Source organism: Leptodactylus fuscus, chromosome 5 (assembly GCF_031893055.1).
Source record: "Leptodactylus fuscus isolate aLepFus1 chromosome 5, aLepFus1.hap2, whole genome shotgun sequence".
Classification (NCBI taxonomy): Eukaryota; Metazoa; Chordata; class Amphibia; order Anura; family Leptodactylidae; genus Leptodactylus; species Leptodactylus fuscus.
The window spans coordinates 190582421-190605427 of record NC_134269.1 but is presented as its reverse complement, the minus strand read 5'-3'; the positions used below and the strand labels follow the sequence as shown (position 1 = coordinate 190605427).

Here is a 23007-nt window from a genome sequence, read left to right as displayed (position 1 = left end):
AGCTGAAGAACATGCCCATGAAGTTGGCGTCTTATACCCTCATTATTATTCTATAGGCAAGAACTGCAGATTTAGATATTTATCTAGAAGAGTTATCTATTGAATCTACTGATTTTCCACTTTTCCTCATACTAAAGTAACTCCTGTATTCACTGCACCTGCTGATCCACCTCTATTTCTGATCCTAATACAGACACTGCTCCTGCCAATGCTTAGGGCTTTGTTCCTTATGTGGCAAGGTGGCTAAATCCTATATTCAAATAACTGACGGTCAACCTTCTATAGTGTTGGGATGAAGCAAAACCAAAAACCTTGACCTTCAATTCCCGGATGATTATGGAGATGACCGCTACAAGGTAGATTCTGAGAGCAGTGCGCTTTTTAAAAAATTTTGATATGGGATTCCCTGTCCTCTCGGTATACCCCTAGCATCCAAAAATTTCCATATACATGAGATTGGAAATATGGCATCACACATGATTTTTGAGTTCCTTGATCCCTCATTCTATCCATTGGTAGAGGGCAGAAAGACCTTTCATGAAGTTGATCAGTTGATTGATTGGGCAAGGTCCTCTAGAGGTGGAGCCATGTTTACTAGAGAATAGATGAAGATCCTGAGTAGGAGTTACTCCTCAAAGATGGTTGTCAGTGAGACACTCCAATTTTGTCCACTAAATACTCATAATGATGAAGTTGTAATGGGTCATCATTGCCCATCTTGTACCATTGTGCGATGAACAGAGGTTCTTCTGACCACATCTTTGGTGACTTGAAACAATTTAAATTGATCACTTTCTCTTTCAGATACTCAAAAGTTCTATGATCTGATCAAAAACATGAAGCTATCCAAGTATCTGTCCTCGGGGGTAACAGTGACTATTAAGTCATGGTCAATGACATTGGTTTCCGTCAGTTCACTTTCCTTCATATTCCTCTTTGTGTACTTAAAGTTCACTTCCATCAGAGAAGAAGAAGCTCACTTACACCATTTACCTAACAAGGTCACCTGTCCAGATTCCATCCTGAATGAACCCAACAGCTTTCAAACTGGTGGTCCTGGTGGTGGCATCTTCTTCTTGGAGACCTCAGACAGGACTAGTCCAACCTTCCAAGTAATGTGTGCTGTAGAGTCAGCAGCTCGAACCAACCCCCATACAAAAATAACTATAATGATGAATGGGTTAATGGGCAACAACCAATCGCTATCACTACCTCAAAATATTGGCATTTCTCTTCTCAGTTGCTTTTCAAACGTGGAGTTCATTCCTCTGGACTTCAAGATGCTGTTTTCAGATACGCCTCTGAGCACATGGTATTCTAAAGTAGAAAGGCACTGGGAATTAGTGGACTACATAATTCTTGCAGATGCCTGCCGATTGGCCGCTCTTTGGAAATGGGGTGGAATTTACCTGGATACAGATTTCATCATCCTGAAAAATTTGGTCAACATCACAAATTCGATGGGCTTGCAATCACAATACATCATCAATGTAGCCTTTCTCACCTTCAAACCTCAACACAAGTTCATTGAGATCTGCATGAAGGATTTTGTAACCTCTTACAACTACTGGTTGTATGGGCACCAAGGTCCTCAGCTTCTGACTCGGGTTTACAAGAGGTGGTGTGGAATCCGAAGACTGAGGGACAAAAATAGTTGTAGAGGGGTAAATGTTCTTCCTAAGGAGGCCTTCTACCCAGTCGACTGGCAGGACTGGAGGAAGTACTTTGAGGTGATTGAGCTGAAAGAGGTAATGAGGTTGTTGAGCAACAGCTATGGGGTGCATCTCTGGAACAAAAAAAGCCGAGGAAACCGTGTACAGGAGGGTTCCTTTTTGGAACATCTTCAGGTAGAGTACTGTCCAACAACTAATAGCTTGATGAAGATGTATCTTTAAGAAAAGGTTGCAGAAATTCCTAAATAGTGACAAATCCAATCTGGATGGTCCTCATGGTGGTTGGGAAACAAGGCCCAATGACCCTAAAGCTGAGGGGATCTACAGTTCTAACTTTGACCACCATATTTATTCCCACAAGTCTAAGGGCCCCTTCACATGGAGTAAACGCGCCGTTTGGCGCGTTTACGGAGCGTGTACGCCGCGTTTTTTTACAGTGCACGATTACGCCGCGTTAACGCTAAAATGTCCGAGGATCGAAATCCGATTCGAACAGCCGCACACTGTTCAGCTGTTCAAACGGATTTCGAACCCCATTATAGTCTATGGGGGGAAATGCTCGTTTCAGGGGTAGGCAAAATTCGATACAATTATACTTACCAAGTCCACGAGTGACGGTCGGGCTGCGTTCTCCGTGAAGTGTTCTCCTGGCGCAGCGCCCCCGCGGTGTCTTCCGACTGGAATTCACTCTGCCTAGGCATTGGGGCCTAGGCAGAGCCGACTGCGCATGTGCGGTCGGCTCTGCCCGGCCTGACGCCTGAGCAGAGCCGACTGCGCATGCGAGGGCATGCCTAGGCAGAGTGAATTCCACCCGGAAGAAGACGTGGGGACGCAGCGCGGAGAAGACTTCAGAAAGGTAAGAGAAGAACCAGCGTTGATTGGCATTCTGCCAATCAACGCTGGTTCTGCATCGAACATTAAACTTCGAACCGCTAGTAGTGTTCGATCGAGTACGAGTATTTCGAATACCGTAGTATTCGATCGAACACCTACTCGATCGAACACTACTCGCTCATCTCTAGCAGTTACTGATGGAGACATGTATTGTTATGGTTATAGGACCATGTGGGGTGCTGTTATATGGGTAGGTTATTGGCAGGTTATTGGAATGTTTTATTTTGAATGTTATTTAATATGTTAGTTATGTTATATTTATAGTCATACTGTTCTAAGTTATTATTTAGCTAATTTGTAATTTAAATAAATGCCGCTATGGCCTTTACTTCCAGCCCTGGTGTCAGTCTTTATTAGGTTATAAGGATAAGGTAAAGGGGGTTGGAAGGGTAGGCCTCGGCTCATTTTGACTATTTTACTAGTCATGTATTTTCAGAATTAGTTGTTAGTAAATGATCTTATGGTGTACCTACCGGCCGCCGATACCATAAACTGTATGTTAAATAATATAGTTGTGTAATATGAAGAGCAAATTGTGATTACATGGAAATAAGAAAATTGTCTGTGAATTTATTTTTAAAATTATCTTTGGGTAAAATTAAGAGGGTAGCATCAGGTACGGCACAGTGCAGGTAGGTACACCGCAAGCATCTCCCTCAGACATGGCGGAACCTCCTCCAGTACAAAATAAGATCACAATAGCAACAAATATTCTTACATATTCTGCCTGCAGGAACCTGTAGTGGCCAAGTACTGTACAGATACTGTCATCTACGGCCTGCAATGACCTCCTGTGGCCAAGACATGTCTGGCTACTTCCATCTACTATCTGTGATGGCCTCTAGAGATGAGAGAACAGTAAAATATTCAATATTCGTTATTCGTTTCGAATAGCCGCTCAATATTTAACTATTCGAACGAATATCAAACACCATTATAGTCTATGGGGAAAAATGCTTTGTTTCAGGAGAACCCACAATTTGACTCAGGAGGGTCACCAAGTCCACTATGACACCTCAGCAAATGAGGACAACACCTCTGCAATGCAACTGGGACAGCAGGGGAAGCATTCCTGGAGGCATCTAACAAGCCCAAGTCACAGTTTTACCCCACCATCACAGCCTATCAACTACACACTTTCCACACTCAAAAAAAACTCTATCAAAGTGGGAAAATACCTGGAAACCTTCTTTCTTCCCCAATTGGATGGACAGAACCCCAATTTGACGCTAAAGAAACATTAACAAGCACCCCTTTAAATCATGTTGCCCATGACAACCACAGATGGAATAGGCAAAGGGAAATCCAACAGTACCCACCCTGAACTGTCATTGTGGATGTGTGTGATATGGTAAGACCTTCCAAAATTCACTTTTCTGGCCCTTAACGTGAGCCCTTCCAAATTAAGTTACAGACCCTTAAAGAGGACCTTTCATCAGATTGGGCACAGGCAGTTCCATATACTGCTGGAAGGCCGACAGTGCGCTGAATTCAGCGCACTATCGGCTTTCCCGATCTGTGCCCCGGATAAAGCACTATTGGTCCCGGTGCCGTAGCGCTTTACAGTCAGAAGGGCGTTTCTGACAGTCAGTCAGGTACGTCCTTCTTCCCAGCAGCACCTATAGCACTGTACTGTGTGAGCAGGGAGGAACGCCCTTTAGGTGACTTCAGCCTTTTACTAGCAAAGTTTTAGTCTTGCCTTGCACCAGCAGAGTGTTAGCCCCTTTAAAATTCTTAGCCCCTAAAATGGTGGTTCCAGAACCATCACTCTCATTGTGTTGGATTGATGCAGTGGATTGGACTGAGGACCCAGGCATTGACCTTGATTTTGATTGGGAAATTGATAACATTTTGGCATCAAGTCCTGGGGGTAACTTTTATTTAGAGGACCGCAAAGAGAGGAATTGGAGAATTGGCTGCAACCACTACTACCGGTAATGGTCCTCTAATATCGGACTCTACATTACCTCTACAGGGTTCTGATCAGGTGTTAAGAGTCCAAACAACATGCTTCAGTGCTTTAGATGTAAATCAGAAACCACTTTTCCTTCCGACACCAGATTTAACCAAGCTTCATCATCATCATCATCATCATCATCATCATCATCATCATCATCATCATCCTGCTGAAATGAAGCCACTAAAGTAAACCTTGCCTTCAAAGGCATGTTCTGGAGCTGCGACTGAGCCAAGTCTAAACACAGAGTCCTTTGGAACTGAACAAAATTCACCAGCAGTGTATTTGGCCTTTAGGGTGAGTTGAGCCTTGCACCAGCATGTGTCCCGTAACATCAGGCGGGCCCTAAGTTCTGCACTTTGCACAAAGTTCCACTTCACCACCGACGCGTGGACAAGTGTATGCAGCCAGGGATGCTACATCTCAATCACGGCACACTGGCTGAATGTAGTTGAGGCTGGGATCGGGTCGCAAACTGTGGCGGCATGCCTTGTCTCCCCGCCCAATATTCCTGGCAGGAGTGCTGAAACACCACCCTCCTCCTCCTCCACCATTAAATCGACCCCAGCTACGAGCTGGAAACGCTGCAACACTGGCGTGGGGAGATGTCAGCAGGCCGTGCTGAAGCTCATCAGCTTGGGGGACAGACAGCACATTGCTTCCGAGGTGAGGGATGCCATTCTGGATGATATGGCAATGTTTTTTTCCCCGCTGCACCTGGGGCTAGGCATTTTTGTCGTGTGTGATAATGGACGGAACCTGGTAGCGGCTTTGGAGCTTGCCAGCCTCCAACATGGTCCATGCCTGGCCCACGTTTTCAAATTATTGGTGCACCGGTTTCTAAGAACATACCCCAATTTACACGAGCTACTAGTTAAAGTATGGCGCTTGTGCGCCCACTTTCGCAAGTCCACAGTAGCTGCTGCTAGCCTCAATACACTCCAGCAACGCCTACATCTGCCCGAAGCACCAGCTGTTGTGCGAGGTCACCACACACTGAAACCCTAGATACCATATGTTGAGCAGGGTGTGTGAGCAGCAGAGACCTTTAATGGAGTTCCATCTCCAAAACCCAAGGGTTCATGAGTTTCCATGGGTGGCAGACTTATGTGAAATCCTATCCCATCCTTTCCACTGGACAAGAAACATTAGCATGCGCTCATCACAATTCCTGATATGACAGCTGCGTTAAGCAGGGTGCAGGGTACAACGCAGACCAGGCCCGAGCACCAGGAAGAGGTGTTACAATGGCTAGCGGATAATTCTTCCAGCTGCTCTTCCACCAGCCAGTCAGCCACTACCTGCAGTTATGTTCATACCCAAGAGTCTGTCCCTCCTTCCTCCCAACATGGCAAAGACGAAAATAGACGGAGTCCAGCGAAATCCTCAATAGGTTAAAAATTTGCCAATTTTATTGAAATCTTTAAAAATAGTCCAACATATCTATTCAAAATGGTACACGGACAAACTAATGATCAGAGACCAGGATGATCGATCACATAATGCATCTGGTTCGGCTAGATGCATTATGTGATCGTTCATCCTGGTCTCTGATCATCAGTTTGTCCGTGTACCATTTTGAATAGATATATTGGACTATTTTTAAAGATTTCAATAAAATTGCCAAATTTTTAACCTATTGAGGATTTCGCTGGACTCCGTCTATTTTCGTCTTTGCTGTATATACGTGTTCCTGGCTGGAGGAACCAAGGAGGTTTTCGTGCGATTCCTCGGACGCCGTGGGTGTGTGAGTGCCAAAACATTACTGACTTATTTATTGAATATTCAATTTGGATTTTTGTCACTCCGTTGGATATTATGTTGCGGTCATAAGAGGGCTGTGTTTTACCTTTTCAAAGTTTCCTCCCAACATGCCCAATCTTCCCAACAAATTCATCCCACCCTTGCCCCCTCCCAGGATCTATTTTCGGGTCCTTTTACTGTCTCTCCCTCTGTTGAACCACTTCCAGGATCGCAGGAGCTACCAGATGACTTTGTGTGTCCTGATGCCCAAATACAGGAGCATCCGCCATTTCCTACCAATTTTGTGGTTGTGGATCCGCAACCGACATTTCTGGGCCTCAGTGATGATGATGAAACACAGTTGCCATCAGGCCAAGCTGTGGTTATGTGCGGTTTGCAGTAAGGGGAGAGTGAGCTATTGGGAGAGGAGTTGGTGGACGACGAAGACACTGACCCGACATGGACAGGGGTGATGTCTAGGGGCGAAAGCAGTGTAGATGTGGAGGCAAGCTAAGCAGGAAAAAAGGTGGCTAGAGGCAGAGGCATGGACAGGGGTGATGTCTAGGGGCGAAAGCAGTGTAGATGTGGAGGCAAGCGCAGCAGCAAAAAAGGTGGCTAGAGGCAGAGGCATGTCCAGAGGAAGCAAGGCCAAAGATTTTACGTATAGTAGCCACTCGTACAAAACTCGCCCATGTTGGCAGACTTATTCCTCCAACAGGCTAACAACTGCCATCTGGTCCACACCCACCAGGGGCACACTCTCCAAGGTCTGGGAAATGTAAATGGTACCCCCTGGCCGAACTACCGCCACTGAGGGGCCTAGTGTGACTAGGAGGGACAAGTATAGGCGCATGTTGAGGGAGTACCTGGCCAACCCCAGTCCTGTCCTCTCCAATCCGCGTCCTACACTTATTGGGTCTCCAAGTTGGATTTGTGGCTGGAACTTGCGCTGTACGCCTTGGAGGTCCTTTCCTGCCCTGCTGCCAGCGTGCTATTGGAAAGGGTCTTCAGCGCAGCTGGTGGCATCATCACGGATAAGCACAGCCGGCTGTCAGCTGACAGTGCTAACCGGCTGACTTTCATCAAAATGAACAGCCAATGGATAGACCCTTCATTTACATGTGTCAGTTACATGACAACTTTAGTGTGGTTTGCACACTTTGCAAGTCTAAACTGAATAGGGGCTCTGAAAAGAGCAACCTTACCACCTTTTGCGTGCACTGTCATTTAGAAGGCAAGCCCTGGGCTCAGTGGAAGAGAGCAAACGCAGGACAATCGGCGCCCGGCATTGCCGACACTGCCTCTTGCACTGTTTACAGTGCTGGTGCTGCAGTCCAGACCACCAGCCTGGACACCTACACATCTGTCTCTAACACTTTGGGGAGTTCACCCTAATCCGGCCTTTTTGCCTGCACCATCATGTACCTTTTCCCAGCCACTCCCCATCTCCCAGGCGTTTCATTGCAGGCAGAAGTACAGCGCAACTCACCCACAAGCCTTCAACGGCCTCATCTAAAAACTGCTGGCCCTGGAGATGTTGGCGTTTATGCTTCTGGATACTCAGACCTTCCATCACCAGATGGCAGCTGGGGCACCTCCCTATGCTGGGCCTAGCTGTTACTACTTCTCCTGGTGTGCTGTCCCCGCCTTGCGCCTGCACGTGTCCCATAACATCAGTCAGGCCTCTGAGGTGAGGGATGTCATCCTGGATGATATGGCAATATGGTTTTGCCCGCTGCACCTGGGCCCAGGCTTGATTGTGTATGTGATAATGGCCGGAACCTGGTAGCAGATCTGGACTGACCAAAAATTGGATTGAGCTGATATAGCCTGATTGAATTGCTGTGTCTCCCACTTATCTTTGGGGGGTAGACCCTTAAAAATTGGATTGAGCTGATATAGCCTGATGGAATTGATGTGTCTCCCACTTAGCTTTATGGGGTAGACCCTTAAAAATTGGATTGAGCTGATATAGCCTAATTGAATTGATGTGTCTCCCACTTAGCTTTGGGGGGGTAGACCCTTAAAACCTGGACTGAGCTCATATAGCGTGACTGAACTGCTGTGTATCACACTTTGCTTTTGGGGGGTAGACCCTTAAAAATTGGATTGAGCTGATATAGGTTGATTGAATTGCTGTGTCTCCCACTTAGCATTGGGGGGTACAGCATTAAAAACAGGTTTGACCATACATAGCCTGACTGAATGAATGGCTGTCTCCCACTTAGCTTCGGGAGGTAGACCCTTAAAAATTGGATTGAGCTGATATAGCCTGATTGAATTGATGTGTCTCCCACTTAGCCTTATGGGGTAGACCCTTAAAAATTGGATTGAGCTGATATAGCCTGATTGAATTGATGTGTCTCCAACTTAGCTTTATGGGGTAGACCCTTAAAAATTGGATTCAGCGTACATAGCCTGACTGAATTTCTGTGTTTCCCAGGTAGGTTTTGGGGTTACACACCATGAAAAACTGGATTGAGCGTACATAGCCTGAATGAATTTCGGTGTCTCCCACCTAGGTTTTGGGGGTACACACCCTGGATATCTGGATTGAGCATACATAGCCGGACGTAATTGCACTGTATCCCTGTTTTTGGGTTACACACTGCCTGAAAAGCTGGGTTGAGCGTATCTAGCTGGACTGAATTGCTCTGTATCCCTGTTAGGTGTTTGGGGGGACACCGCCTGCAAAGCTGGGTTGAGCGTATCTAGCTGGACTGAATTGCTCTGTATCCCTGTTAGGTGTTTGGGGGGACACCGCCTGCAAAGCTGGGTTGAGCGTATATAGCTGGACTGAATTGCTCTGTATCCCTGTTTTGGTGTTCCACAGTGCCGGAAGACGGCTCTGTACGCTGAAACGTGCGTTGGGGACGGGTGTGGAACCGATCCAGCAGACTTTTCTCTATGGGTATGTTATGTTGATGTTCACCCTATTTACTTTGTGTCTAAACAATCCATACTAGTATCTTCTTTATACTCTCTTTCTATGTGACTAGTTCTTCATTAGGAGTTATGGTGAATGTTTGCTTATTTACAGCTTGACTTCAAGTATTTAGTCCACTTCCTCATACCAGTTGTATGGTTTTATTGCATGTACTATATATTTTTGGTATGATTCTGTAGGTTAGCATCTGATCATTATTCATTGGCGACATCATTGTGGTACTTGTTACCCGCCCCATACTCCTTACTACTCCTACTTTTACTAGTCACTTATATTGAATATATTTGAATTCTGCCATGTATCCATGGGGGTTGTTTATACATATATATGATGTATGAACTTTCATAGGGGTTATTTACCCAGTTCACTCTTATTTAATGTTACATTTAACCATTACGTGACACTTCCCTGCTGTTTTGGTTCGCTTGCACCTACCTGATGGTAGTACTATGTCACCAGTTTTATTCTACATGTTGTATGTTATTTATTTTGAATACATTTCTTAGCATTTTGCAACTCTTTTTTGGTTTATTCTGGCCAGGTACAGTTCAGATACTTCCATCTACTGTCTGCAGGGACCTCTAGTGGCCTGGTACAGTATAAATACTTCCCTCTTCTGCCCGTGATGGCATCTAGTGGCTAGGTAATGTATACAGTTAGGGCCAGAAATATTTGGACAGTGACACAATTTTCGCGAGTTGGGCTCTGCATGCCACCACATTGGTTTTGAAATGAAACCTCTACAACAGAATTCAAGTGCAGATTGTAATGTTTAATTTGAAGGGTTGAACAAAAATATCTGATAGAAAATGTAGGAATTGTAGACATTTCTTTACAAACACTCCACATTTTAGGAGCTCAAAAGTAATTGGACAAATAAACATAACCCAAACAAAATATTTTTATTTTCAATATTTTGTTGCGAATCCTTTGGAGGCAATCACTGCCTTAAGTCTGGAACCCATGGACATCACCAAACGCTGGGTTTCCTCCTTCTTAATGCTTTGCCAGGCCTTTACAGCCGCAGCCTTCAGGTCTTGCTTGTTTGTGGGTCTTTCCACCTTAAGTCTGGATTTGAGCAAGTGAAATGCATGCTCAATTGGGTTAAGATCTGGTGATTGACTTGGCCATTGCAGAATGTTCCACTTTTTTGCACTCATGAACTCCTGGGTAGCTTTGGCTGTGTGCTTGGGGTCATTGTCCATCTGTACTATGAAGCGCCGTCCGATCAACTTGGCAGCATTTGGCTGAATCTGGGCTGAAAGTATATCCCGGTACACTTCAGAATTCATTCGGCTACTCTTGTCTGCTGTTATGTCATCAATAAACACAAGTGACCCAGTGCCATTGAAAGCCATGCATGCTCATGCCATCACGTTGCCTCCACCATGTTTTACAAAGGATGCGGTGTGCCTTGGATCATGTGCCGTTCCCTTTCTTCTCCAAACTTTTTTCTTCCCATCATTCTGGTACAGGTTGATCTTTGTCTCATCTGTCCATAGAATACTTTTCCAGAACTGAGCTGGCTTCTTGAGGTGTTTTTCAGCAAATTTAACTCTGGCCTGTCTATTTTTGGAATTGATGAATGGTTTGCATCTAGATGTGAACCCTTTGTATTTACTTTCATGGAGTCTTCTCTTTACTGTTGACTTAGAGACAGATACACCTACTTCACTGAGAGTGTTCTGGACTTCAGTTGATGTTGTGAACGGGTTCTTCTTGACCAAAGAAAGTATGCGGTGATCATCCACCACTGTTGTCATCCGTGGACGCCCAGGCCTTTTTGAGTTCCCAAGCTCACCAGTCAATTCCTTTTTTCTTAGAATGTACCCGACTGTTGATTTTGCTACTCCAAGCATGTCTGCTATCTCTCTGATGGATTTTTTCTTTTTTTTCAGCCTCAGGATGTTCTGCTTCACCTCAATTGAGAGTTCCTTTGACCGCATGTTGTCTGGTCACAGCAACAGCTTCCAAATGCAAAACCACACACCTGGAATCAACCCCAGACCTTTTAACTACTTCATTGATTACAGGTTTACGAGGGAGATGCCTTCAGAGTTAATTGCAGCCCTTAGAGTCCATTGTCCAATTACTTTTGGTCCCTTGAAAAAGAGGAGGCTATGCATTACAGAGCTATGATTCCTAAACCCTTTCTCCGATTTGGATGTGGAAACTCTCATATTGCAGCTGGGAGTGTGCACTTTCAGCCCATATTATATATATAATTTTATTTCTGAACATGTTTTAGTAAACAGCTAAAATAACAAAACTTGTGTCACTGTCCAAATATTTCTGGCCCTAACTGTACATCCATCTACTGTTTGTTGTGACCCCTAGTGGCCAGGTGCAGTATAAATACCAGGAGAAACCCGGGAACACTGTAAGAATAATGTTCTTTGATTTCTCCAGTGCTTTCAACACCATCCAGCCAGGGCTACTGAGGGACAAGCTGGACTATGTTTGAGTGGAACATCATCTGTCCAACTGGATACTAGACTATCTGACAAACAGACCTCAGCATGTGAGAGTCAGGGACCACGTATCAGACACTGTGATCTGTAGTACGGGGCACCACAAGGTACAGTTCTTGCCCCATTTCTCTTCACACTATACACTCACCGGCCACTTTATTAGGTACACCTGTCCAACTGCTCGTTAACACTTAATTTCTAATCAGCCAATCACATGGCGGCAACTCAGTGCATTTAGGCATGTAGACATGGTCAAGACAATCTCCTGCAGTTCAAACCGAGCATCAGTATGGGGAAGAAAGGTGATTTGAGTGCCTTTGAACGTGGCATGGTTGTTGGTGCCAGAAGGGCTGGTCTGAGTATTTCAGAAACTGCTGATCTACTGGGATTTTCACGCACAACCATCTCTAGGGTTTACAGAGAATGGTCCGAAAAAGAAAAAACATCCAGTGAGCGGCAGTTCTGTGGGCGGAAATGCGTTGTTGATGCCAGGGGTCAGAGGAGAATGGCCAGACTGGTTCGAGCTGATAGAAAGGCAACAGTGACTCAAATAGCCACCCGTTACAACCAAGGTAGCCAGAAGAGCATCTCTGAACGCACAGTACGTCGAACTTTGAGGCAGATGGGCTACAGCAGCAGAAGACCACACCAGGTGCCACTCCTTTCAGCTAAGAACAGGAAACTGAGGCTACAATTTGCAAAAGCTCATCGAAATTGGACAATTGAAGATTGGAAAAACGTTGCCTGGTCTGATGAGTCTCGATTTCTGCTGCGACATTCGGATGGTAGGGTCAGAATTTGGCGACAACAACATGAAAGCATGGATCCATCCTGCCTTGTATCAACGGTTCAGGCTGGTGGTGGTGGTGTCATGGTGTGGGGAATATTTTCTTGGCACTCTTTGGGCCCCTTGGTACCAATTGAGCATCGTTGCAACGCCAAAGCCTACCTGAGTATTGTTGCTGACCATGTCCATCCCTTTATGACCACAATGTACCCAACATCTGATGGCTACTTTCAGCAGGATAATGCGCCATGTCATAAAGCTGGAATCATCTCAGACTGGTTTCTTGAACATGACAATGAGTTCACTGTACTCCAATGGCCTCCACAGTCACCAGATCTCAATCCAATAGAGCATCTATGGGATGTGGTGGAACGGGAGATTCGCATCATGGATGTGCAGCCGACAAATCTGCGGCAACTGTGTGATGCCATCATGTCAATATGGACCAAAATCTCTGAGGAATGCTTCCAGCACCTTGTTGTATCTATGCCACGAAGAATTGAGGCAGTTCTGAAGGCAAAAGGGGGTCCAACCCGTTACTAGCATGGTGTACCTAATAAAGTGGCCGGTGAGTGTATACTGCTGACTTTAAGCACAACTCATCCAGCTGTTACTTACAGAAGTACTCTGATGACTCTTCTATAGTAGGCCTTATCACTGATGGCAACGATAGGGAATACAGAGACTTAAACTGGGATTTTGTGGGCTGGTATCAACAGAACCACCTCAGGATTAATGCTGGGAAGGAGTTGGTGGTGGACCTCAGTAAGCGGAGGAGTACTCCGAATCCAGTGAACATCCAACGGACAGGCATTAAAACGAGATGTACAAAGAATAACACAGGTAGGAAAAACAGACAGGCACAGACTGATGCAAATACATGTATAACTCCTGCTAAAAAAAAGTTATTAATCCTTCAAATGTTTTTCACAGCCAAAAAATGGACATGGACATGTGTCGCTAGGTTCACACTAGCGTTCGGCAGTCCGTTCTCAGCTTAAGACGGAATGCTGTCAGATCGGTCCGGCCGTGAGCGGTGGTGAGCGTTTTATGCTCTCCGCCGCGAAACTGTTTTTTTTAAACACCTGCGTCCCGGGCCATGTGACATCCGATGTCATTGAAGAAGGACGACAACGGAGGCCGACAGCGTAGGAGCCGGGGGACAGGTAAACAACAGTAGTTTTTTATGTTTTTATTCCCCGGGTCTCCGATTATTATACTCTGGGGTGTGAAAAGACCCCAGAGTATAATAATTGTTTATGGATGTCCACAGTGGGACATAATACTGTGTGCAGGGGCCACTATGGGGTATAATACTGTGTGCAGGGGCCACTAAGGGACATAATACTGTGTGCAGGGGCCACTAAGGGACATAATACTGTGTGCAGGGGCCACTAAGGGACATAATACTGTGTGCAGGGGCCACTAAGGGACATAATAGAGCGCGCAGGAATGCGGAGGAGGGGGTCGGTTGAGGTCTTCGGTGTCGTTGCCGGATGGGGGGAGTAGCCCGATGTCAAAAGTTCGCCACGAGGCCCTGCCATTCCTAGTTACACCACTGCACCTGACCCACATGGTCCTTATCTGCACACCCATCCTAATGCTACCCCCAAATATAAAATATATAATATAAGGCCGCCTTCACACGGAGTAACGCCAGGTTTGTAAAAATCCTCATTCACAGCCATACACGCGAGCGCTGCGGAAGGCTCCTGAACACTTCCCATTCACTTCAATGGAAGCGCTCGTAACGGATTTTTACAAGCCCGGCGTTACTCCGTGTGAAGGCAGCCTAACCCCGATAATGAATAATACTCCAAGTGTATCCTTATATTAATAACTTCCCTGTGTACCCCTGTAAATAGCACCCCTTATTAATATTGTCCAAAGTGTTTCCTAATTAAAAGGTAAAAAAAAAACGAATTAATTGTGGGTTTAGATATTATCATACATTTTATAGAGGCGATGTAATGTAACTACAGCTTCGTCCAATACATGTCTATGTGACAAGGCTGGAACTACATCACATGGTCACTATAAACAAACAGTGTGAGATATAAACAGGCACCATAGCCCCTTCATACAGCTGGTCAGCGGGGAATCACTGATCTCTTATTGATGATCTACTCTGAGGAGAGATCATCAATAAAAATGAGCTGGAAAACTCAAGACCGGGGCCACGTGTTGGAAACACTGCGGGAAAAAAAAACCCACAGCACTTAAAGGGGTATTCCCATGACGCTTGTTCACTAACCTGCAGGCTGTTGTGCTCTCTTCACTTCCTGCTTCTCTCGGCACATAGGTGGGCGGGGTTTCACTTGCACAGGATTGGTTGTAAATGAATTACCACAGTGTGAAGCTGATGTAGCAGAGCTGGATTTGAGTCAGTTTGCATTACATACAGAGGTAACGGACTCCCTATCTCAGCCCTTATCAGCCAATTTCAATTAAACCGACTGATAAGAGCTCAGAAATCCCGGAGCTCTCACCTCCCCTATCTGAGAAGCTCCGCTACTTATCAGACACAAACAGCTCAGAGCTGCTCCCAGCCCCTCCCTCTCCCCCTGAGAGCAGGCTGCTACATCACTTGACAAATGAGCAGATAATCCCAAGGGCCATAGAAACGGAGTGTAAACAATGAAGTGAATAAATTAAGATAGTGGCCAAACAAAGCAGTTTTGATAAAGCAATGCATTTAGGAAAAGTCTTAAATCCACATAAACTAGGAGTATAGATAGGATCCTTGTGATGGGACAACCCCTTTTACAGTTTCTGGCGAATCCCAACCACAATTTGTGGAAAAATACATGCAGAAGACACACATACGCAGCATGTCAATTATACCTATGGGAACGCAGGAAGTTTCCCTGAAGAAAAATAAATAAACCTTCACTTCAGGCACAAAATGTGCAAAACAAAATAAAGCCTTAACTTCAGGCAAAAACAAAATAAAAACCTGCTCGACTGATCGACAAACTAAACAGAACTGATAACCTAAATATACGTGTGGCTTTCTATAAGCCACACGAACAAAAGAGGAGCAATATTGTCTCACTGGACTCAGTGTTACAGGACAGACCCAGATGCCTCCACTCACTCCATGGATCTGCATTGGACTGCAGAGTCTGCAGCCTTTTTTCTGGCTCAGTAATGAGCCAAGGACTCAAACCTGGGGTTGAGGCCTACTCAAGACCTGCACTGGACCACACATAAATTATAAACCTGGGGAAGATATAGTGAGATTCCAGCACCCTGCCTTGTCAGCTTCTCACACCCTACACAGCTGCATATCTCCAGTCTTGTCCACCATATTCCATACTGTACTACTACTCCCTACACATCTCCTGTCTTGTCTACCATGTTCCATACTGTACTACTACTACCACCCCTACACAGTCGCATATCTCCTGCCTTGTCCACTATTTTCTATACTGTACTACTACCTCTAAACAGCCACACATCTCCTGCTTTGCCCACTATATTCCATACTGTACTACTACTAGTACAAGCCCATACACAACAGCACATTGTCTGCCTTGTCCATTATATTCCATACTTTACCATTATTACTACCCCTACACAGCCCCATATCATCTGCCTTGTCCACCATGTTCCATACTGTACTATTACCCCTACACAATTGCATATCTCCTTTTTTTTTTTTTTTAGATTGTGAGCCCCATATAGGGATCACAATGTACATTTTTTTCCCCTATCAGTATGTCTTTGTAGAATGGGAGGAAGTCCACACATACACGGGGAGAACATACAAACTCCTTGCAGATGTTGTTCCTGGCAGGATTCGAACCCAGGACTCCAGCGCTGCAAGGTTGCAGTGCTAACCACTGAGCCACCGTGCACCCCTGCATATCTCCTACCTTGTCCACCATGTTCCATACTGGACTACTACTATTACCCCTACGCAGCTGCACATCTCCTGCCTTGTCCACCTTATCTCCAAATAGGGATACTTATTGGAGTACTTACAAACACCATTACTTGTCTCCGATACAACTGCGTATCTATAAACACCCACAGGCATCTGCTCCAAAAAGGGTTCATTTCGGACTTGTGGAGAAGAAATATATTTCAGTCTCCCACCTTCCCGAGCATATTCAGCTGCCCCCACCATTACAGAACACATTACATCACTGTTACGTGGGAATACAATGTTAATGTTTTATGTAAATGAGGCATTTGGTGCACTGGGGCAGATCTACAGTTTCCTGGAACACTTCTCAATTAGGATGTGATGTCATAGTAGTTTGGAGGACCAAATGTCATTGCATGGGGTAGAAAATATATTTTATATATTATTAAATATTAAATATTTTATATTTCCAACCCACTGGCTAACACGGTACAAGAACGAACATTTTCCTTATACTGCATGGGGTAGTCAGAAAGGAGATGGAAGCTGAATATGCCGGGTGGTGGGGATACATTGCCTTTAAGCTCACAAAAATAGCCGAATAAATGTTCTTAATACAAAAGTCCTATTTCTAAATACACTCAGGGTAGTTCTGGAAGATTGGATGCAGGATATCTACAGATCCCAGCAATGACAACAGATCATTAACCTTTAAAAGGAAAAGCCCTTTAATTGTCTAAGAAACCATGAGAACATTGATGAAACCCCTCCCATTCCCGTATCTGATAGAAGAATCTGATTGGTGGAACATCTGGCCTATTTCTTACCACCCCCTAATATCTTTATAGAACCTATATATATATATATAATACGGCATGAAGGGGCTCGGTGAAGGTGGCAGTGAAGGTGTGTAAGTGTCTGATGGGGTCGCACAGCAGATAGAAGGAGAGATGCCCGGCCTCATAATCCACATAGATCCTGAATCTGTTACCGCGGAACTCTTCATATAACTTGATAGAGTTACTGTCATGTCTCACTTCAACATATTGGTTAAACCAACGATATCCAAGAACCCAAGACTTGTTATTATCCCCAATATATGATCGTTTTCCCCTCCTGTCTATACTGGGGTAACACATCCCCACCATCCACTCTTCTGCAGAAGTTATCTCCACATCCCAGTAATGTCTCCCAGAGGAGATATTACTGCTGCTCATTACCTGAAATTGCTGAAATTTTTCTGCTGTTTCTGGACGTTCCACGTAACAATCAATTGCAGTTTTTAGGTCGTCTGACAGCGTAATGCTATTATTAGCTGTGTTTACGTCCAATAATATGTCTGCAGGATCCTGTACATAGAAGGTCACGTTCACACCTCGTATTAAATCACATAATGTATGTATCATTGACTCTGATCCCTGTACATGTCCCCCCATGTCCCCACCACCATGTCCCACCATGTCCTCATCATCTCTACCATGCTCCCCCGTGTCCTCCTTATCACTTCCATCATGTCCCCCTGTGTCCTCATCACCTTCCCCCTCCTCAGGATCATACAAGTCTCCTGTATCTGTCTCCTGTAAGACAGTCAGTGGATCAGTCAGGTTACACAGCTCCTCAATGTGCCTCATCTTCCTGGACAGCTCGTCCTTCTTTATTTCCAGATTGTGGATCAAATCATTCAATGACTGTAACTCCTGCTCCTTCTTCCTGGAGATTTCACTCAGGACCTCCTTCTCTAGGTTGTCCAGCCGTCTCCTAAGATCAATAAACAGTACAGAGACTCTCTCGGCTACTTTGGATGCTTTCTCTTGAGCTTTTCTCCTGCGTTTCTCCAGACTCTGGACTCTTTTCTGGGTCTTCTTTCCCTTAGTTTTTAGTTTCTGGAGAACATCTTTCAGCTGCTTCTTTTTCTTCTCAGAGGCCTCATCTAGAGACTCCATGTTGTGTCCCCGGTGTTCTCCGATCAGACAGCAGGACACACAGATACAAGCAGCGTCCTCAGAACAGTAATATTCCAAGATCTTCTTGTGGACAGAACATTTTCTCTTCTCCAGGGCCTGTCTGGGCTCACTTAGGACGTGTTCTGGTCCGTTGCTGTGAGCTCTTAGATGTTTATGGCACAGGGAAGCTTCACAGTGTAGACAGGATCTAACAGCAGGTACAGGAGAGTCCACACAGTAAGTGCAGCAGATGAAGGAATCGTCCCGAGGAGTAGACCGGAAATTCTCCACTACCTTGCAAAGAGTGATGTTCTTCTGTAAGCCAGGCCGCTCCAGAAACTCTGCTCTACATTCAGGACAGGAATAAACTCCAGACTCGTCCTGTGTATTCAGGACCTGATCAATACAGACTCGGCAGAAGTTGTGTCCACATCTCAGGGTCACAGGATCTGTATAAGTGCTCAGACAGACAGAACATTCGAGCTCCAGGCCGAGAGCAGCAGACGCCATTGCTGACAGCAGAAACAAGAAGTGAAAGTAAAGATCTGTATGGTCGGAGACAACTGGGTGTGATGACGTTTCCCACACAGGGTGAGGCTGGGCTGGTCACTGACACTGCTTAGAAGCAGAGGATGTGAGAAATGTTATTGATTGCAGGGAAACTTCCAGCAGATTCTTCTTTGCCATAGACTTTAATCTTTGTCACCTAAGATTTCCATTTTCCTCATGTCTCTCCGCTTTGGTAGGTCTTGCATAGTCTTTGCACAGTATATGTCTCATTCTTACCACCTCTCCCAGAATGTCAAGGATGCCCTTAAGTAAAGAGGAGACCTCCTGGACTCTCAGAAGAGCTGACAAAACTTCCAAGCAGTGCTAAGCCGTCCCTGAGCCTCCTGCAAAACACAGTGGCGTCTCCTGGTGAAGGGCAATCTGCCCTACTGGTGGGGGTCACAGAGAGGACTGCCCTCGTTCACCCCTAATCCACCCAACCTTTGCTTTAAATTTTTTAATACACCTATAAAATGCACTGTAGTTGGAGGGTCCTGACTCCTGGCCCAGTCCTGTACAGAGCTCTGTGTGGCTCCTTCTCCATCTCTTGTCTGAGCCATCATCAGTGTTGTCAGGGAGGGTTCCTTAAGACGATCACATAAATCAACAGAGCGAGCGATGACAGGCTGGTCCAACGATGGTAATATACAACAGATAACGCAAAATGTAGCATGTCACACTGAAATAGGACTCAGTGCATAGAATAACAGTCCAGAACCAACTAAATCCATTAGGAGGATACACAGGGGGAAATTACAGTCCAACAACACTTCAGGTCTCTCAGTTCGCCACAAGAACTACTCCACACTTTCATAGGGCTAGTTCACACGGGGAGCGGTATAGCGTATTTTGGTCTTGATTGTGACGTCTAGGTCAGGCAAAGGAATTATAGGCCACAGGAAAGACCACAGAGTGCTGGCCATAGCATCAGCTCCTAGTAATGATCTCCAACCATGCTCCTCAGGGGATGTAGACCATAGCATCAGCTACCATTAGGGATCTCTATCCAGGGTCCTAAGACTCAGAAACTGTTACCATCTATAATAGGGATCTACAGACAAGTCTCAAGACAACATATCTGTCTACAGTATTCTTTTCTGGCCACAACTTAGCATTGGCAGACCTGAAAGACTTCAAAGGACTACAGAGTGCTATAGCAACCGAACAAAATCATATGATCAACAAGGGGTCACTGGAAGAAGCCCCATCTCTCAAAATAGCCTTTCTGTTCATAGCTATTGCTGTCCCACGGACCCCTGTACAGATCCTTGAGGTCTCCACTGCTCCTAGTAAAAATCATTATTGTCTCCAGTACAGATCCTGCGCTCCCCTCTAGTCCCAACACAGACCCCTGTGGTCTCCAGTGCACCCAGTAGAGATCTCTACAGACTCCAGTTCTCCCAGTACAGATCCTTGTGGTCATCCCTGGTCCCAGCTAGAAATGGGTGAGCCTCCGAAAATTAATTTGCTTCAGTCCAAAGTGTTGTTTCAGGTCCAATAAGTTTGTCAGGAACCAGTTTGAAATGGCTTAAACATAGTGTATGACACTGTCAGGACTGCTAGGACTATAGACCTATAATACATAGTGTATGACACTGTCAGGGCTCCTAGGATTATAGATGTATAATACACAGTGTATGACACTGTCAGGACTCCTAGGACTATAGACCTATAATACATAGTGTATGACACTGTCAGGACTCCTAGGACTATAGACCTATAATACATAGTGTATGACACTGTCAGGACTCCTAGGATTATAGATGTATAATACACAGTGTATGACACTGTCAGGACTCCTAGGACTATAGACCTATAATACATAGTGTATGACACTGTCAGTACTCCTAGGACTATAGATCTATAATACATAGTGTATGACACTGTCAGGGCTCCTAGGACTATAGACCTATAATACATAGTGTATGACACTGTCAGGGCTCCTAGGATTATAGATGTATAATACACAGTGTATGACACTGTCAGGACTCCTAGGACTATAGACCTATAATACATAGTGTATGACACTGTCAGGACTGCTAGGACTATAGACCTATAATACATAGTGTATGACACTGTCAGGGCTCCTAGGATTATAGATGTATAATACACAGTGTATGACACTGTCAGGACTCCTAGGACTATAGACCTATAATACATAGTGTATGACACTGTCAGGACTCCTAGGACTATAGACCTATAATACATAGTGTATGACACTGTCAGGACTCCTAGGATTATAGATGTATAATACATAGTGTATGACACTGTCAGTACTCCTAGGACTATAGATCTATAATACATAGTGTATGACACTGTCAGGGCTCCTAGGACTATAGATCTATAATACATAGTGTATGACACTGTCAGGACTCCTAGGATTATAGATGTATAATACACAGTGTATGACACTGTCAGGGCTCCTAGTAATATAGATCTATAATACATAGTGTATGACACTGTCAGGGCTCCTAGGACTATAGATCTATAATACATAGTGTATGACACTGTCAGGGCTCCTAGGACTATAGATCTATAATACATAGTGTATGACACTGTGAGGATTCCTAGGACTATAGATCTATAATACATAGTGTATGACACTGTCAGGACTCCTAGGACTATAGATGTATAAAACATAGTATTAGGACCCCTAGGACTATAGATGTATAATACACAGTGTATGACATAGTCAGGGCTTCTAGTAATATAGATCTATAATACATTGTGTATGACACTGTCAGGACTCCTAGGACTATAGATGTATAATACATAGTGTATGACGCTGTCAGGGCTCCTAGGACTATAGCTCTATAATACATAGTATATGACACAGTCAGGGCTCCTAGGACTATAGATGTATAATACATAGTGTATGACACTGTCAGGGCTCCTAGGACTATAGATCTATAATACATAGTGTATGACACTGTCAAGGCTCCTAGGACTATATATGTTGTGAGAAGGTGACAGGCAGAGTGCTGGAATCTCGCTATATCTCCCCCAGGTTTTTAACTTACAGTATGTGTGGTCCAGGGCGGATGCGGAGTAGCCCAGGTGTAGATCCATGGCTTATTACTGGGCCAGAAAAAGGCTGCAGAGCCTGCACTTCAGGGCAGATCCATGGAATGAAGGAAGGTTTATGGTTCTGTCCTGTAACCCTGAGTTTGGTAAGACAGTTGTGCTTGTGTTGTTCGTATGGCTGGAAGTAAGCCACACGTATAGTTAAAGAGGACCTTTCACCATTTTGCACACAGGCAGTTCTATATACTGCCGGAAAGCTGACAGTTGTCCCGAAACGCGTCGCTTTAATCATTGACTTGACACCATGGTTTCTTTGTAAACCTTTTTATTGAAGAAATGAAATAAAAGCTAAATTGTACTTACTTGCCGCGGAATCTTCCATTTTCACTCTGGATGCAGCTGGTTTCATTTATATTCTCAAGAAACTATATATAACACTGTCAGGACTATATGTATAATACATAGTGTATAACACTGTCAGGACTCCTAAGCAGGGCTGGCGTCCGCACCCGACAAGTGCAGGGGCCCCAACCTCCTGAGGGGGCCCACTGGGCTGACTGTGTTAGGTGCTGACTGTGTTAGGTGCTGAGGGACAGAGAGACTCCTTCCTGTGGTAGATGCTATTGAGCTTAAGAAGATTCGGCGTTCCACAAGGTAGCCTCCTATAGTCTAAATACTAAAATATCCTAGACAACTCCTTTTAAGCACCAGTCTACATCAAGCGCTTATGACCTACCACAAGGTAAAGATACAGATAAGACAGACAGTTATCAGATAGTGTGGCAGGTTAGTATCAGTACAAGTAGGTACACCAAGCTCACTACAGATGGAGACTTTGACGCTACATACAAGGCTCAGATGACATCTTATCTGTGTTTTATTTTTTGATCAGAAATGAAAATGTTTTTTTTTTTTTTAACAAAACAAACCCTGTTGGTCTGAACACTAACTAACAGGACACAGTCACATCAGGTATTACTCACAGGCAGAGTGTAATATCCCAGTGGTCACACTAGGCAGTAGTGTCTGCTCCTTGTTATACACAGGCTTCAGGTGCAGCAGATTCCCAGCCGCTAAGGACTAATAGCAGGGATGGAGTGAAGGAAGGTGGGGAGGGCAATAAGGATTAACCCGCTCTCTGCCTCACT

At 44.9% G+C, this 23007-nt stretch overlaps 2 protein-coding genes across 2 annotated transcripts; one reads left to right on the top strand and one right to left on the bottom strand.

Moving 5' to 3' along the window:
- The first annotated feature begins 817 nt into the window (after positions 1-817).
- Positions 818-1895, top strand: LOC142205058 (lactosylceramide 4-alpha-galactosyltransferase-like). The gene has a single exon (XM_075276407.1). It carries the CDS (start codon positions 837-839, stop codon positions 1893-1895), a length of 1059 nt encoding a protein of 352 aa, XP_075132508.1. The 5' UTR covers positions 818-836.
- A 15228-nt stretch (positions 1896-17123) lies between these two features.
- LOC142205057 (E3 ubiquitin/ISG15 ligase TRIM25-like) lies at positions 17124-18796 on the bottom strand. The gene has a single exon (XM_075276406.1). It carries the CDS (start codon positions 18794-18796, stop codon positions 17195-17197), a length of 1602 nt encoding a protein of 533 aa, XP_075132507.1. The 3' UTR covers positions 17124-17194.
- Between the last annotated feature and the right edge of the window lie 4211 nt (positions 18797-23007).